The sequence below is a fragment of the Tenrec ecaudatus genome, chromosome 12 (assembly GCF_050624435.1).
Source record: "Tenrec ecaudatus isolate mTenEca1 chromosome 12, mTenEca1.hap1, whole genome shotgun sequence".
Classification (NCBI taxonomy): Eukaryota; Metazoa; Chordata; class Mammalia; order Afrosoricida; family Tenrecidae; genus Tenrec; species Tenrec ecaudatus.
This window is the reverse complement of record NC_134541.1, coordinates 25,689,359-25,706,015: the sequence shown is the minus strand read 5'-3', so window position 1 is coordinate 25,706,015 and position 16,657 is coordinate 25,689,359. Positions and strand designations below refer to the sequence as shown.

The window sequence follows — 16,657 nt, the reverse complement described above, 5'->3', positions numbered from 1 at the left end:
GAGATGGTGGGGGGTACAAGAAGGAGAAAGGGGGAACCCATCACAAGGTTGATATATAACCTACCCTTCAGGGGGATGAATAGCAGAAATTAGGGCAAAGGAAGACAACGGACAGTGTATGACATGAAATAATAACAATAATATATAACTGATCAAGTATTCATGAGGCTAAGAGGGTGAGAGAGGGAGGGGTAAAAAGAGGAGCTGATACCAAGGGCTCAAATAGAAAAAAAATGTTTTGGAAATGTTGATAGCAATGTATCTACAAATGTGCTTAATACAAGTGAATGATGGATTGTTATAAGATGTGTGAGAGGGCCCTCCAGTAAAATGATTAATAAAAATAACAAACATTTTTTTAAGTGTTGAAAAGCAAGGCTGTTGCTTTAAGACCCCAGATGCTGTATCTTTTGATAGCCAGGCATCATCAGCTTTCTTCATCACATTTGCTAATTCACCCGCTTTGTCTTCAATGGTGTGGGGAAGGTGAGCATCATAGAATACCAGTTTAATAAAAGAAAATATTCTTGCATTGAGGGAGTACTTGAGTGAGGCCCAATGTCCTTCTGTTACCTTAATACTAAACCTATAAATATATGCACATAGATCTATTTCCCCATCCTCATAAATATATTTGCATATGTACATGTCTTTATTTAGACCTCTATAAAAGCCTTTGGCCTCCTAGCTCTTTCCTCTATTTCCTTTGACTTTCCTCTTGTCCCACTATCATGCTGAGTCTTCATTTGGGTTTCAGTAATTCCTCTCGGTTACATTACCCTTGATCACGCCTTACCAGACCTCTTTCACTCTTCTCACTACCAATTTAGATCACTTGTTCCCTTGTCCCTGGGTTTGTTAACACCACTACCTTCCCCCCCACCTCCCCACTGCCATGCCCCCCAGAACTGTCAGTCCCATTGTTTTCTCCTCCAGATTGTTCATCCAGCCTATCTTATTTAGACAGACCTGTGGAGATAACATGCACAAAAACAAGACAAAGACCAAGCAACAGTATACAACAAAAGAACAACAACAACAAACCAATGACAAAAAACAAAACACAAGAAGAAAGAAAAGCTTGTAGTTAGTTGAAGGACTGTTTGTTGGCCTTTAGGAGTGTTTTACAGTCCAGTCTGTTGTGGCACCATGCTCTGGCCCCGAAGTCTACCTTCAGCATTCCCTGGGGACCTCGCTGCTCTGTTCCCTTGCTATTCTGTTGTACCCCCTTCGTGTTTTGCCTCGGTGTGGCAGGATCAGATCAGGCAAAATTCCCACAGTGTCTCCGGTGTTGTCCCCTGTAGGGCTATGGGTCAGTGAGGGACGTCATGTCTCATAGTGGCAACAATGTTATTTTCTATTTTTTAAATCACTCTATCTTAGTGGGAGGTGGTTTCTCACTGAGGCTTTGTTTCGCTCTAATGATGCTGAACATCTTTTCAACGGTTTGATGTTCATTTGAAGATCTCCTTGGGTGAGATCAAACTTTGGTCTTTATACATTTAGTAGGCTTGGTTGCACAGTGGTCAAAGCACTTGGGTGTTAACTAAGAGGTCAGTGGTTTGAATCCAACGAGTCCTCCGTGGGAGAAAGCTGTCTGCTTCTGTAAAGACATTTTGCCTTGGAGACCCTACAGGGTACTTCTACTCTGTTGGATAAAGCCCCTATGAGGCAGCATTGACTCCATGGCAGAGGATTTCATTTTTGTTGTTCTTGTTATTCTCTATGCATTTGCTTTGTATACTAGACCATACAATATCTGCCCCTTGTGATTAACATATTTCACTTAGCATGCCTTCTAGCTTCATCCGTACTGTAGAATGAATCATAATTTCATTTCTCTTACAGGCTGAGTAGTAGTCCACTATTCGTATGGACCACATTTTGTCTATCCATCTATAGATAGCCTCTTCCATCTATCCATCTTTCTATGGCCTCTTGCCATTTGATATAAAGTTGAGGATTGGTTTCTCTATTTCTGTAAAGAAAGTGGTTGGAATTCTGATTTTGAATTTTTAATCTATAGGTCACTTTGGGTACTATCGATGTTTTAAGATTATGAAGTCTTCTAATCTGTGAGCATGAGACATTTCCCCCTTTAGTTCCGTCTTCTTTTCGTACTTCCTCAGTAGCTTACTAATTTTCCCAGGTCTTAACTTTTGTTTGTTGTCGTCCTGATGAAAACCCTTTAGCTGCTTACACTTGGGCAACTCGGACAATAATCCATCATACTTCTATGCTTAAGTCTCTTTAATAATCCTTTTGTTGTGGATCCTGACTCTTGAGTATTTCGTTAATCCTAACAAATCTCGGTGTACTGCGCGTCCAGTCCATGTGGCAGGAATAGTTGTCCCAAAGCTTTCCCTTTCTGTCGGACAAACAGCACACCCCAAGGTGACGGTTACCTCAGAGACTGGTACATTCTGGAAGAAAATAAAACATGGCCTGGAAATGGAAAAGTTACTTTGGATCAGGTGGTCAAGTCTGGAAATTTCTCTAAAGAGGATGGATATTTGGGCGAACACAGGAGCAGCTGGTGATTTTGAGGATGGGGAGAGCAGTCTGGGCAGCGGGATTATAAGCAGGAACCGGCTGTGAGGGGTCTGAGAGAAGGCAGGCCAGTAGAGATGGGGTGAGTCAAGGGCAGAAAAGAATGAGCAAAGCAGGGACAAGGAAAAAAAGGAATCTTAGTGGTAGGAGGAAGTCGGTTTGTGCTGTTCCAGGGGGACCTCTATTGGAGGGCTTTGTGGGAGCAATGGCACAGTCATATTTTGATTTAGTGTCGTGACAGGTGGGGGGGGGCAGGAGACAGTGAGTAGGGAGGCTAGTTAGGGGGAGGCTGTAACCCAGTCCAGGGATTGGGACTTGGATTGGGTGGTCTGAGTGGGCAGGGCAGAAATGCAGGCAATGGGCTCTATCTTTCATGGTAGAATCCCCAGGACTTGCTGGTGAATTGCATGTGAGGGCTAGTTCAATCCCCTCTCCAGCTTTGAGCTTTGTGGCCCGTTCCTAGAACCAGGGGACTTGTCCACTGGGAATTCAGGCGGGAGGGCTCGAGGCGAACTACGAAGTGACCAGGCATTCTTTGGCCTCTTAGCTGGGGCCTGAATGTTGTTTTAGCTGCAACGGTGCCACCCAGTGGTCTTGAGTAAAATGGCACGAGCCACACTCCCCAGTAACCTGAGTCTTTTCCTACCCTCCTAGGTCTTTAAGTGGACGGGAAGCAACAATTTCTTTGTGAAAGGAGACTTGGATTTACTGATGATGGGCAGCAGTAGGTGCGTGTCTCGGGCCTCGCTGAATACTGCGGTAACGTGGCACCTGGTGGTTTTTGCAAGCCCCTCCCTCCCACAGCCCCCTGCCCCCATCCCAGGTTCCCAAGCCTCCCCCACCCGCTAGCCCTGCATCGAAGGGAAACGCTTTCCCACCAAAGCATTTACAGCTGGTGACAACGCAATCTGCATTTATGTAGCTTTGGCAACGGATCCAAGGGTAGGCGAGGCGGCCCCGCCCGCCCCTGGCCTGGAAGGAGGCAGGAAACCTGCCTTTGTGGGTGTGCCTGTGGGGGTGGAGCGGGTTAGGAAGAAAAGATTAGTTTCACCCCTGGTGGGACCTTCCAATTCTGGAGACTGAGCCTTCCTGCATGGAAATACAGCATGGCTCGATTAGCACACCACAGTCTCTCCCAACTGCCCCATAAAGCCCCGGTGAGAGGCACTGGATGGCTGATTTTCGGTTAAACCAGGCTCTCTAGGGTGTTTAGGGGACTCTCAGGCCAGGCCTGCGAGGCTCATCCCTGTGGTTAAGCGTTGCCATCCGTCCTTAAAGTGTTCCCAAAGAGGACTGTGGTGGTTTGTACCACTGGAGATGTTTGTGAACAGCATTTCATTCTTCATTTAAAAACACCCACAGTTGTATACCGTAAACCTTGCAAGGAGGCCTGCCCTGCTGAATCCCCAGTAACTCAGGAAGAATCAATTTAAGGTAGGCCGGGAACAGGTGTAGTGGCTAAGCTTTGGGCTGGGATCCACATGGCTAACCTTCAAAACCACCGGCAGCTCCTTGGGAGATAGCCCGGGCTTTCTACTCCTATAAACAATTAGTCTCGGACCCCAGAGGGGGTCACCAGGAGTCAGCATTATTTGATGGCTGTGAGCAACAGGTGAAAGTAAAAATAGTTTCAGGAACTCGGATAGGTCCCAGACAAGGGCCTTGACAAGATGTCCTTCCTCTCTTCAGTGGCCAGTTTGGGCTGTGGCTGGATGGAGACTTGTATCGTGGGGGAAGCCACCCCTGTGCAACCTTCAACAATGAGGTGCTGGCCCGGCAGGAGCAGTTCTGTGTCAAGGAGCTGGAGGCCTGGGCACTGAGCTGATGTGCTGCAGTGGAACAGCCTCCCGTGGTACCAGGGATTGGACCTGTTCCTGGATGCCTCTTCTAGGGCTGCCTTCCGCAGGCAGCCTGGGCTGCCTTTTCTGTGGGGGACGTGGATTTCCAAACACCGCAGCACTGACTGTTCACCAGCTCTGCTGTGGAGCTGGGACCCCAGGCTGGAATGGAGATTGGCATGATTCATTGGAGAAGTAACTTTGCAGGAGTTTGGGGTACCTCTTACCCAGCAGGTGCAAAGTCCTTCATGAAAATTATCTTCTGAGAAATTCAGATAATGAATACAGGCTTATTGTAAGCGATTATAAAATATGCTTATATAAAACACACAAATGGAGGTCTGGTGGTGTAGTGGTTATGCACTGGGTTGCTAAACACAAAGTCATCAGTTCGAATCCACCAGCTGCTCCTCCGGAGAAAGAGGAGGCTGTCCAGTCCCTAAAGTTACCGTCTCGGAAACCCACAGGGAGCTAACCGTCAGCTCTCCTTAGCTGTATTGGGTTGTGGACTTGGAATCCACTCGGGCAGTGAGTGAAGACGCAGTTAACACATACTGATCGTAACCTAATGGAGGAAAGGCTGAAGTTGTCACGGGTTTCCTCTGACTTGGTTCCACATCAATGCTATTGGAAGCAGCGGTGAGGAGATCCAAAGATGAGTTGCATTAGATAAATCTGCTGCGCAGGACCTTCGTGGAGCGCTGAAAAGCAAGGACGTCATTTTGAAGACGCAGGTGCACCTGATGCAAGCCAGGGTGTGTTCAGTGACCTCACGGGCATGTGAAAGTTGGGCCTTGAAAAAGGGCTTTGGAGGAAGAATGGATGCCTTTGAAGGGCGGTGCTGGCAAACAAGCAGCATGGACTGCTGAAGGACAAACATCTGTCTTGGAAGTAAGGCCAGAGTGCTCCCTCAGAGGCAAGGAGGGCAAATCTTTTTCTTGCATCCTTTGGACCTGGGTCAGGACAGACCAGTCCCTGGAGGGCATCATGTTTGGAAAGTGGAGGGGCAGCGAAAAAGAGCAAGGCCCTCAAGGAGACGGACGGACACAGTGGCTGCAGCAAGGCTGCAGTCTAGAACCAAGGTGAGGGCGGCGCAGGGCAGGGGAGGGTTTTGTTCTGCAGTTACGGGGTTGCTAGTGGTCAGGGCCAACTCAATGGCACCTAACAGCTGCGGGGGAAAAAAAATCTGAAGACATAATATATATATCACCTAAAATTTGATCCCCTCCCTCCCCCAAAAAAACCCCACTAACATTTTCAACAATATTCTTCCACACAAATCATTATGGGCACACACACTGCCAGAAAAAAAAAAAGAACAAATGATTTTAGGTTTGCCAAGTAGTGCCAAACCACAGAAACCTGGCTCAACCACACGAGCAGACTCTGAGCACCACGGAGGCTTTCTGTCCACCCTCAGGGCGGGCAGGGGCTTGTCCACGATCTCACCAGGCAGCTCCGAAAGCAGCCAATGAGCAATATGCACCCTGATAGAAAGTCGGAACCCATGTGATGGAAACCTGGCAGACGTTAAAAGGAATGCGAGATGTTTCCTGACACAATTAGAGCTCAGAGAAGAGGAACAATTCCTTTCCCACACCATGCAAATGTCAGCCTCCTGCCAGAAGGCAAAGCTTCCTTCCTGAGCCATGCTCCGCAGCTTGTGAACGAGGCCAACAGTATCAGGGACCCAGGCAGACACCATCACCCTTCACAGACCTGACACAGTGTTAGGGCCGAGGCACACGAAGCCACTTTTACAACATCCACTTCCTTCACACGCGGGAGTCAAACGGCACAAAATGCCTTTGGATTTACGGTGGAGATGGAACGGCAAGACAGATGGTATTGCTACAAAAGTCATAAAAGCCTGTGCTAAACAACAACCCAAATGGGAAGCGACTGTTTCTTAACACAGCTTCCATCTAGGTCTACACAGTTGGACCCCAGACGTGACGCTAATCCGTTCTGGACGGCGCACCGAGATGCGATGCAGTCAGTTCCGAATCCACTTTCCCATAAGGAATAACTGATAACGGATTAATCCGTTCTCGACCACCAAGTTTTTACCCTTACCTTGTCTTCTTATCCAAAACATTATACACAAATTTCAAAGTAAATTAAGTTCAGAGTTAAATAACATAATTTAAATAGGAAACACAACATTAAAAAAGTTTTTAACAACTGCAGTATGGCCCATCCCTTGAGATGGATGAGGATCTGGATCTGTGGACACGCATGTGGAGAGGAGATGTGGAGAGTCATTGTTTGGAAGGGGAACCCCCTTCCAGAAAAGCAACTGGGAGCTGCTTTTCAGTTTTTTTCCCCTTCTTTGCCTTTTTTCACTAGGACCTTGCTGGCTTTCTCTAAAAAAAAATCTGTCTAATGTGGTCTGCTGTTGGCATTTCCTTAACTGTTTTCTAAAAGGGTTTACTAGATTATCATCAACAAGATTTACAACCCAGTTAACCAGTTCCTTATCATGATGATTCTTTAAAAAACACTTTCTTAGGACCCATGTTTTTTTAAATCTAAAAACAGTACAAAAAGCCACAAAAACTAAGAAAATTATAGCAAACACACTTGGAACACTGCCCCCAAAGGTTTAAACAGTGTGTACTAACAATGTCAACCAGCGTCAAGTTACTAAAACGCGAACTGTTTTTGTTTTAAAAAATCATGTGCGTCGGGTCGGATTCTGATGTTTTGTTCGGGCTCCGATGTAAAATTTTCTCGACATTTCATGTCAAAATTCTCTGATGTCGAGTACTGATGCGGTCGAGAACCAGAGTTCTATACACACCTGAAGATGGGGTTTCCATCTCTCTGACCATTTATTTTGGGAAGAGCCCTGTGCCCTTTCAGGTACACTGGGTCAAAATGGCAGTTTGGGCACGCCCAACGGGTTCCTTTTCAAGGCTCAAGTGCAGGGGCTGGAGGGCAGTGGGGCAGGTTTCCAAGGACGTTCTCTGAGGACTCCTGCTGTTGAGGAAGGGGCAGGTGCACTGCGGGGACAGGACCACTTCCTTATGCAGCTTTCATGGCCAGTCCTTGCGCTAGGGCAGTGGTTCTCAACCTGTGGGTTTCGACCCCTTTAGAGGTTGAACGACCCTTTCACAGGGGTCGCCCGATTCATCGCAGTAGCAAAATGACAGTGATGAAAAAGCAATGAAAACAATGTTATGGTTGGGTGGGGGGGGCATCACCACCGCAGGAGGAACTGGATGAGAGGTCGCGGCACGAGGAAGGTGGAGAACCGCTGCGCGATGGGTTTTCAGTTTCCTTAAAACCACTTCACCGGAGACCACTATGATTTTCCTGTGTCGAGAAAAATCTATCAAGATAACCCATTCTGCAGCCCCAAATTAGTCTCTAAAACCTCTGGGTCATCCTCTCTGCTTGAATTTAGCCCAGAAAATCCCCGTGGAAGTGACTTTTTTTTTGTTTTTTGAATGCAACACGTTTTTGTTTTAAGGCATGTTAAGGACACTAAGACATGTACCGAGAAACTTGTCTGCCGCCGCCCGCTGACCGTAAACACATGTTCACGCGTGTTCTGCTTGGAATAAACTTGTGGATACATCAAGCTGTCACTCCAGTAGCAATGTTCTTTTTTACTTACCCTGTACGTGCACAAAGCTCGATCACGACGGTCCCCACCCAAGTGAAGTCACCGGTTATTTTAACGTGCAGTTTTATTTCCAGCCCCAGGGTGACAAAGTTCAGCACCTCTACAGGCTAAGCTGTTAGAGCCCCTTTTTATACTAACAGTGCAGATGTTTCTCAAGAAAAACTCCACCTTGTAAATGGCACACGGTCTCATCATTAAAACAGTTGTCGAGAGCATACAGCACAGCAGCCTTATTTGCCACAAAAGAGGCAAACAGATTCAAGTTGTTTCACAAATAGGACAATGACACAATGCCGAGGCTACAAAATTCCAGAGTAAACCATAATGACTTACAGGTAGGATCTACAAAATGAATACAGGCATCTTGGGTGTATCTTGATCTTGCATCTGGGCACAAAGCATCTTGGGTGTAGTTCTTTCCCCGGGTGTTCTTATTACCCACTTCAGAGGAGGCCAAGAGTGTGCAGACCCTCTGACAGCTTGAACAGGCCTCTCACCCAAGACCTGGAACCTGCTCCCAAACCACGCTCCTACTGCCAACCCCAACCTGGCAGGCCCCAGGGCACTGCTCACCTGGGAGGTGTCTTCCATTTACTTTAAATGGCCAAGGAGGGCTGTAGTCACATGAGAGAACTCTGGTGGTGTAGTGGGGTACTCGTTGGGCTGCTAACTTCAAGATCGGCAGTTCAACTCCACCAGGGACTCCGTGGAAGAAACGTGAGGCTTTCTGCTTCCATAAAGATTTACAGCCTCGGAAACTCCAAGGGGAAGTTTGACTCTGCCCTATGCGACGGAATCGACTTGATGGTAATGAATTTGGTAGGGGTGGGTCGGTGGGTTTGGATGTTATGTTGTGTTTTTGACCCACCCAAGTGGTTCAAGGCCATTCCAGTTTAAAATTCCAATGTGTACTCTTGTCCATTTCCAATGGAAAAACAAAACAATCATTTGTCGTAAGAATTCAAAGTATGAAAAGAGTTGTATATTAAGAAAACAGATGACTACAGGAGAAAGGTTTGAACTAATGTAAAAAAAAATAAGCAACGGTATAGTTTTCATAGCACATATAGCAATATTTAACTAATACCCAAGGTTTCTTTAAATAAAAAGTTACTGAGCTCCAGGATGCATGTACATTCCAAACACAAAATTAAAAGCCTTAGTTGACATTCAGTTTGGGGGCCTCTGACAGAATTTTCTCAGCTAATTGTGTTGGGGAAAGAGAGCTTTTGTTACATTCACACGGTACCAGTCCTGAAAATAATTTAAAAGTTGGCATGTGGACTTGGATGCTTCTTGGTGCTGATCCAACCACACAGATAAATCTGGGCGATTCTGCTTCCATTCCCAAGGTGATATGGTAGGGCTCCCACAGCGTCCCTCTAAGAGGAAGAGAGAAAAAAGCAGTTAGCGGAAAAGCCAGTTACATCCTTCTCTTTCTGAGTGTAGGTCTCAGTACCTCGGTCTTCTCCTTGCAGCCAGTGTGCAGCCAGACATACTCAGTGTTGTCGATAGGGGGGCTGCTGAGACATGCTGTGTGTACCATAGAATGCAACCCTGCCCGGTCTTGAGCCCTCCTCACAGCTGGCACTATCGTTGGGCTTATTGTGGCACCCACTGTTGTCCAAGCACCCGGTGCGAGTCTTCCTCTTTTTAACTGACCCTTTACCGAGCAGGATGTCCTTCTCCAGGGACGGACTGGCCCTTCCAACTACATGAGGCAAAGTGTTTCCAATCCTCACTTCTAAAAGGCATTCTGACTGGACTCCTTACAGTAACACAAGTTTGCTGGGGCAGTTCGTGGCACAGTCCTTCACCAACACCGTAATTCAAAGGCATCAATTCTTCGTCAACCTTCCTCGTTCACTGTCCTGCTTCAGCTTGCGGACGAGGCAACTGAAACACCACGATTTGGGGCGGGTGCTCCTTAGTCTTCAAATTGACACCTGTGCTCTTTTAACACTTAAAAAAAGAGGCATTTTTATCAGATTTCCCCAGTGGAATGCGTCCTTTGATTTTATTGACTGCTACTTCTATGGGCATGGATTGAAATCATCATCATCTTCGATCTTTTCTTTATTGATCATCATTTTGCTTATTGGCCCCCACCACCACAACCTACTATACACTATCTGTACATAATATGTACGATGCCCAGTAGATCTTATTCCAGGCAGATGTGGCAGTTACATAAACTACTGTCAACTTGAGGAAGGGGTGGAGTCTAGGCTGTCAATCAGGTCTTAACCATGCCTCTGTGTGGGCATGGCCTTCTCCTGAGGATTCTGGGAACTCCTGTCTTTCTCCCTGGAGGCGGGACACATACTCTCCCTGCAAGACATTCCTGTTGATAAGCCACGTGGAGCTAAGCTGATGGAGCCACAGCCCTGGAGCTGGAGGAGCCGCGTGGAGACCATGCCAGCGCTGGGATGCTTCCACCACCACTGGATCTACAGGACTTTAAACCCACTGGTCTGTGATCTTCCTGCATTCGGCATCATTGCATGTGTTGTGTGTCTAAAGAGGAATTTATGGACTGGTATTGGACATATGGGCTAATATCAGACTTGTGAACTTGATCTGGACTAGGCTGGGATGTTTTCTTAATATACAATTGCTCTTTTATATAAAGCTCTTTCCTTTTCATCTATGAGTCTCCCTGGATTTGTTTCGACAGTCTACCCAGGCTGACACAGGCTGGATGAGACACTGGTGAGAATGTTACAGAGCACCATGCAGATGTTTGTCGTATTACTATTCTATTATTAGGACAACAATAATAAACAAAGCACCCACTCTCAGCTAGTGGAAGGAAGAAAAAAAAAAAAGGTTGGCACAGATTCAGACATTTACAAAGGAAAGCTTAAAGTGAAAGAAAGACTTCATTCTAAAAGCCGTAACTGGAGGAGTGTTATTTAAATGCGAACTTTACAGAGGATATAAAAGATCTCTCTTTGGTGCTTACGTACAGAGAGAAAACTGTGCCAAGTATGCGGCTGAGAGCTACCCACCTATGGCTTGGTGAAGCCTCTGTCTGAGCACCACTGGACAAAGTGCTGCTGCGCGGCGTACAGACTCTTCTTCTCCGTCTTCTTGCAGTACACGCGGATCAGCTGCTCTGCGAACCTCTCAGGCAGAAGCTGCGAAACCTTTCCAGGGAGAAAAGATTTCACTGTCACCCCGATTCACTCGGGATTTAAACTGCTTCTTTACAGTGCAGTCAGGGTTGAGGGACTGAAACCGAAATAAACCCAAATTAAAAAAAAAAATTAAAATGGTATTTTCTTTTATGTTGAACAAACAGGAAAAATGGGCTCTAAAAACAGTGGGGATCTATGTAAAACGTGGAATAGGTTAATTTTAAAGATATGCTCTTTCCCCCTCACCCTTATACACGAGTCTTAGACTCCAACCTGCAAACGAATGCAAATTTATCAAATACCATTGCAGCATATGGGTTTCCTTAAGTAGACGGTCACCTGGTCTTTGGCAATCCTGATGGCTTTGTTGGGATCATTCTTATGATAGAAGTGAACGTGATCAACGGGGTTCTGCTCCTCCATTCCATAATCCATGTTGATGACCTTTGTAAAAGCGACAGACAGGTGACCCCTCATCTAATAACCGGCAGAGAGTTTTGGGTGTAGAAAGATACTTTGGTTGGGAGTCTGGGGAGAAGAAGAGCATTGACACTGCACACGAGCCGGGCGACAGACACGAGCACTTGGCACTGCATGTACAACATTCACGCTTTATATACCGTGGCTCGAGGTCCACAGACCGCGGGGCCTAGACTGGAAAAATGCAGCTGACCTTGAACAACGCAGAGGTGACGGACCACGTCCTGCAACAGTCGAAAACCTGATATAACTCTGACTGTCCAAAAATGTAACCAGAAGCCTTACCAATTACGTAGAGGCAACTAACACACACGTTGTACGTATCCTACACTGTGTTCTTACAATAAAGTAGAAAAAGAAAGCATTAACAAAGTAAGAAGGTCCTCTTCACCGTCTCCCCCCGCCCTCTGCAGCCGCAGCCATGCAGGTTGAGTCGTGCAGCTTCAGTGGGTACAAGATTCCAAGAGGAGCCCTCCCTCGGCACAGAGACTGGACTGTCCCCTACAGGAGGAAGCTCAAGAAGGGGCGATCGCGCAGCCAGTCCAGAGGGCCGTCCCTGGTGCGTCTCTTGCTGAAAGGATGGCCAAGAGGAACCAGAAACCCGAGGTTAGAGAGGCCAGACGAGCACAGGCCATCAGGGCGGCCAAGGGAGCAAGAAGGCGAAGCAGGCGTCCACAAAGACAGCAATGGCCCTGCCAAGGCCCCCGCCAAGGCAGCACCTAGCAAAAGATTGTGCAGCCGTGCGAGTGTCCGCTCCCCGGGTCGCTGGGAAACGCTAAGTTGGCGGTAGAGACTTTCTAATAAAGATGCAACGATAAAAAAGAAAAAAAGAAAGAAAGGAAATACATTTGCAATGCAGCATGACATTTAAGACTACGATACATTGACACCACCCGTTTACCAGATGTGTCACCATCATGCTGAGCAGGCCGAGGAAGAGGAGGAGGAGGGCCGTCTCAGGAGTGCGGGAAGTGCGGGGAGGAGTGAGGTGCAGGAGAAGGAAGGGGGGGAAGGCCCGCTCGGTGTCACTTCCTGGAAATACACTGTGATGCCTGGCTTCAGTTTTACGCGTTCATTTCTGTACCCTACTGATCCTTCGTTTGCCTTCGTCTCAGGTCCCTGCTTTAAAAGAAGTCACGGGCCCCTCCTGCCAGGTCGTCTGGGGCTGCTGGTTTTCCGGCACCGCTTCTTGTTCGTCTTGCTCGCCATCAGACAGAAGCACCCCGCCCCATCAAGTCACCCTCGGTCAATTCCTCCTGTGGAGTATCTAATAGCAATTTCATTTCTCTAAGACTCATATCTTGGAACCTTTCAAGACTCCACCCCATCTTCTTCCCCATCATACCCAGGACTCCTTTCATGATTTCCCTGATGGGCTCTGTTTTAAATCCCGTGAAGTTGTACACATTACCAAGACATCTCGAGCGGGACTTGATGGCTTTCTCTATACCAACAGTGACATCTTCAAAGGTACAACCCTTCCAGACTTTCAAGATGTCCTGTTCATTCACGCACTGCCATCAAGTCGATGCGGACTCACAGCGACCCCATAGCACGGGATAGGTAGAACTGCCCGGTGAGTTTTCGAGATATTGAAGTCCCACCTTTTCCCCGAGGGATGGCTGGAGGTTTCGAATCGCAGACCTTGTGTATCGCAGCCCAACGCATAACCAGCATGCCACCAGGGCTCCTCCTCTGTGGTTTTCTTTAGAGGGCTGACAATCCTTTCCATGTAGAACCATGTGTAACGAGCCTGGGAAGTGCTTTAACTAGAGGCTGAAGTTAGACCTATTGTGTTTGGGAGGCAAATAGATTGCTTCGATGCCTTCAGTGCTGAACTCAGGGTTCTGGGTGGCCAGAATTGCCCAATATTCACATAACTTCAAAAAGCAGTTTCTGACTGGTAGCGCACTTCTTGACATCAGGGACAGAGTCAATGGAACTGTTAATCCAGAAAAGGATTCTTGCTGTCCCGGCCTTCTGGTGTAGCAGTTGGTTTGTATCTCTTTCCCTTCAGGGCGTGGGGCTTGAGCAGTTTATGGGTAAGGGCAGTTCACTCATTAGTCTATCCCTTCCCGCCTTCAATCCTGGTGCTCCCTTGTCTTCCTTACTAACAAATGTCCTTTGTGACATTTCTCACCTCTCCCAAATAAGGGCCCGTTGTCTACATGCTAAACCTGTTCAGACAGTTATCCCGTCTCCTCGGTGGTTTTCTTAAAGGTACCTCAGCACTTTGCGGTCTGTTGACATCTTTGGAGTCTTGTAGACTTGTTTTGATTTTCTTCAGCTTTAACCTGAACTTGCCTGTGAGGAATGGATGGTCTGCTCTACAGTCAGGCTCTGGACTAGTTTTCTTTTGGCTGGTGATAACTAAATTCTCTGTCATCTCTTCCCAACTATACCGTCAATCTGATTTCTTTGTATTCCATCTGGTGAAGTCCACATGCGTAGTATAGTCACTGTGTGGTTGGAAAAGAGGGACCTGCACAAAAGCAGCCATTGGCCACATGTCCAAATGTCGGATCCTTGCTCTGTTTCCAAGGTTCACATTCCAATGGCCAATAGTTATCAATGCATATTGGTTGCATATTTGATCAATTTCAGACTGAGAAAGTCGGTAGAATTCTTTAATTTCTTCATCACTGGCTTTAGTGGTTGATGTATAAATGTGAATATTAGTTGTATTAACTGGACTTCCTCATAGATATGGAAATAGTAACCCCACCCAAATAGCATTGTGCTTCAAGCTAGATCTCGAAATGTTCTTTTTGATAATGAATGTAACACCATACCTCTTGAGTTTATCATTTTCTGCATTGTGAAACATGACTGCCTGAATCAAAATGGCCAATGCCAGTCCATTTCAGCTCACTAATGCCCAAGATATTGATCTTCATACATTTTCGACAATTTACAATGTTCCTAAGTTTCATATTTTGCACATTCCACATTCCAAGGAATGGGTTTTTACAGCTGTTTCTTCTCATTTTGAGTCATGCCCATCAACAAATGCAGGTCCCCAAACCTTTGATCTGTCCACATCCCTAAGGTGAGTTCTGCTTGGACGCGGCAGCTCTTCCCTAGTCATATTTTGAGTGCCTTCCAACCTGACGGGCTCGTCTTAGGAGGCAGGTTTTCTTAATAGAGTCGAAAGGTAATAAGCATGCTGGGAAAAGATGTACACCTTGGAGACCTCAGGACGAAGGCGGTCCCCAGTCAGTTTGGTCCTCACAGGTGTCACTGCGATAACATTTCTTAAAAGAGTAACAAAAGCCAAGCAGAGTACTGGGAAACTAGAAATGGGGCCCATGGACTAAAGGAACCCTGGTGGCGCAGTAGTTAAGTGCACAGCTGCTGACGGAAAGGTGAGTAGTTCAAATCCATGATCTGCTCCAGGGGAGACAAGACTGAATGACTTGCTTCTGTAAAGACTACAGCCTAAGAAACCCTATGAGACAGTTCGATGCTATCACACAGGGCCAATTATGAGGCCCTCAACGGCCGCAGTAGAGTATGGGATGCCTGAGAGATGATTGTCTTCCTGGGAGAGAGACTTTATAAAATGAGTAGGGCATGTGCCCGGCTAGCTCAGTCGGTAGAGCATGAGACTCTTAATCTCAGGGTCGTGGGTTCGAGCCCCACGTTGGGCGCAGTGTTTTACATGGCAAACCTTGGTGTTCGCAGGGCTTACGAGTTGGGCTCTGATCTTCTAGGTCGCAGGTTCGAAACCACAATCATTCTACATGAGAGCTTCACCCTCTTGGAAACCCAAAGGGCGTCAAGGTTATAGAGCTACTATAAAATGAGTAGGGCACAGGTGGGCAAAGTAGTTCCTGGTGGTGCACATGGTTAAGTATCAACAGCTGAAAGGTTGGCAGTTCAAGCCCTCCCAGAGGAAGGTTGGCAGACAGGTCAGGTTATCTGCTTCCAGAAAGCCACAGCCTAGCAAGCCCCGTGGGGCAGCTCAACTCTGCACACACGGAGTTGCCAGGAATCAGAATGAACCTGGCAATGAACACAAGGTAGGAGGGAACATCATTCCGGAGACTGAACGGATCTGTTGGATTTCCCAACCCACAGGGAAATCCCTGTGAAGTCACCGTGACAGCGGGGAGAGGAGTTTTATTCATGATGGCGACTTTAAAAAGAGCCAGGAGTAAATGAGAAGGAAACAGAGAGAAGCCAACCCCTCGGAGTTTGGTGGCTGAGAAGAAAGAGGTATGAGAAGCCCCTGGAGAAGACGTGGCACCTAGGACAAGTGGAGACAACCTGGCCACACCTTTTACCCCGAAGAAGCGAGCGCGGAAGTACGTGGTGTGGTTATTTCCTAAAGCTGAATGCCAGCTCACTCCTGCTGAAGGGAGGAGAGACTTGGCCAGCTTCTACAGGAGCTCAGTGCCAACGCGTTCACCTAGAGGACGGCAGCTAAGAGGGTGGTTTTTGTCGAGGAAGAAAGTCTCAGAAGCCAGGGGCTTTGCAGTGGTGCCGAGGGGCGGATGAACAGAAAGAAACTCCTCACTCTGAGAGATGGGATCTATTCGAAGTCAGTGCGGTTGGTATTAGCCACATAATCATCCTAAAATATAGATAAAACATGTAAAAGAACATTTTAAAATGGCATTGCCCCAATTTTCTATAATGAACATGGACTGCTTTTATAATAACAAGGGCCTTATTAAAACAACAACAAAAGACCTTATGGTGCTACTGGTCTAGCTACTTACATCCACTATGAAGTCTTCAGCCTTCAGTTCAGCCTGGAGCAGAACATTGGGTTTAGCACTGGCAACCTCCTGCGGAAGGCACTTGTAGTCCTCCTAGCAGAGACAAGACTCCCATGTCAGAAAAGGCCAGTCTCCCACCGAGGGTTAACGTCACAAAGCTGTGCGAGCTCTGAAAACAACACTTGGCTAGAACAGGAATGGCAGCTACTCCTATCAAATACATCGTCCCCAGCTTTGCCATCCTTTAAAGAAGCCGCTCAGAACCCGCATCAACAGTATTTTTTTTTCTTCACA

The 16,657-nt window shown here is 47.0% G+C and overlaps 2 protein-coding genes and 1 non-coding gene across 7 annotated transcripts in view; 2 read left to right on the top strand and 1 right to left on the bottom strand.

Moving 5' to 3' along the window:
* Window positions 1-16,657, top strand: part of TLDC2 (TBC/LysM-associated domain containing 2) — a 49,901-nt gene that overhangs the window by 19,160 nt on the left and 14,084 nt on the right. For 2 of the 4 annotated variants that reach the window (XR_012779123.1, XM_075528797.1), the window contains exon 5: window positions 3,205-3,278. Coding sequence is in view for 2 of the 4 variants with exons in the window: in XM_075528797.1 (XP_075384912.1) it covers window positions 3,205-3,278 (74 nt within the window). In the remaining 2 variants the exon portion in view is untranslated. Of the gene's footprint in view, window positions 1-3,204; window positions 3,279-4,239; window positions 10,940-16,657 lie in introns of those variants that run through there. The other 2 variants (XR_012779124.1, XM_075528796.1) reach the window with 2 other exon arrangements.
* LOC142423469 (deoxynucleoside triphosphate triphosphohydrolase SAMHD1-like) overlaps window positions 8,066-16,657 on the bottom strand; it is a 42,125-nt gene continuing 33,533 nt past the window's right edge. For both annotated transcript variants that reach the window (XM_075528794.1, XM_075528795.1), the window contains exons 13-16: window positions 16,364-16,456; window positions 11,499-11,603; window positions 11,031-11,168; window positions 8,066-9,401 (exon numbers count right to left, since the gene is read on the bottom strand). In XM_075528794.1, the coding sequence (XP_075384909.1) occupies window positions 11,031-11,168; window positions 11,499-11,603; window positions 16,364-16,456 (336 nt within the window). In that variant the 3' untranslated portion in view covers window positions 8,066-9,401. The remainder of the gene's footprint in view (window positions 9,402-11,030; window positions 11,169-11,498; window positions 11,604-16,363; window positions 16,457-16,657) is intronic.
* TRNAK-CUU (transfer RNA lysine (anticodon CUU)) lies at window positions 15,217-15,289 on the top strand. Its single transcript has one exon. It is a non-coding gene; the product is annotated as a tRNA-Lys (tRNA).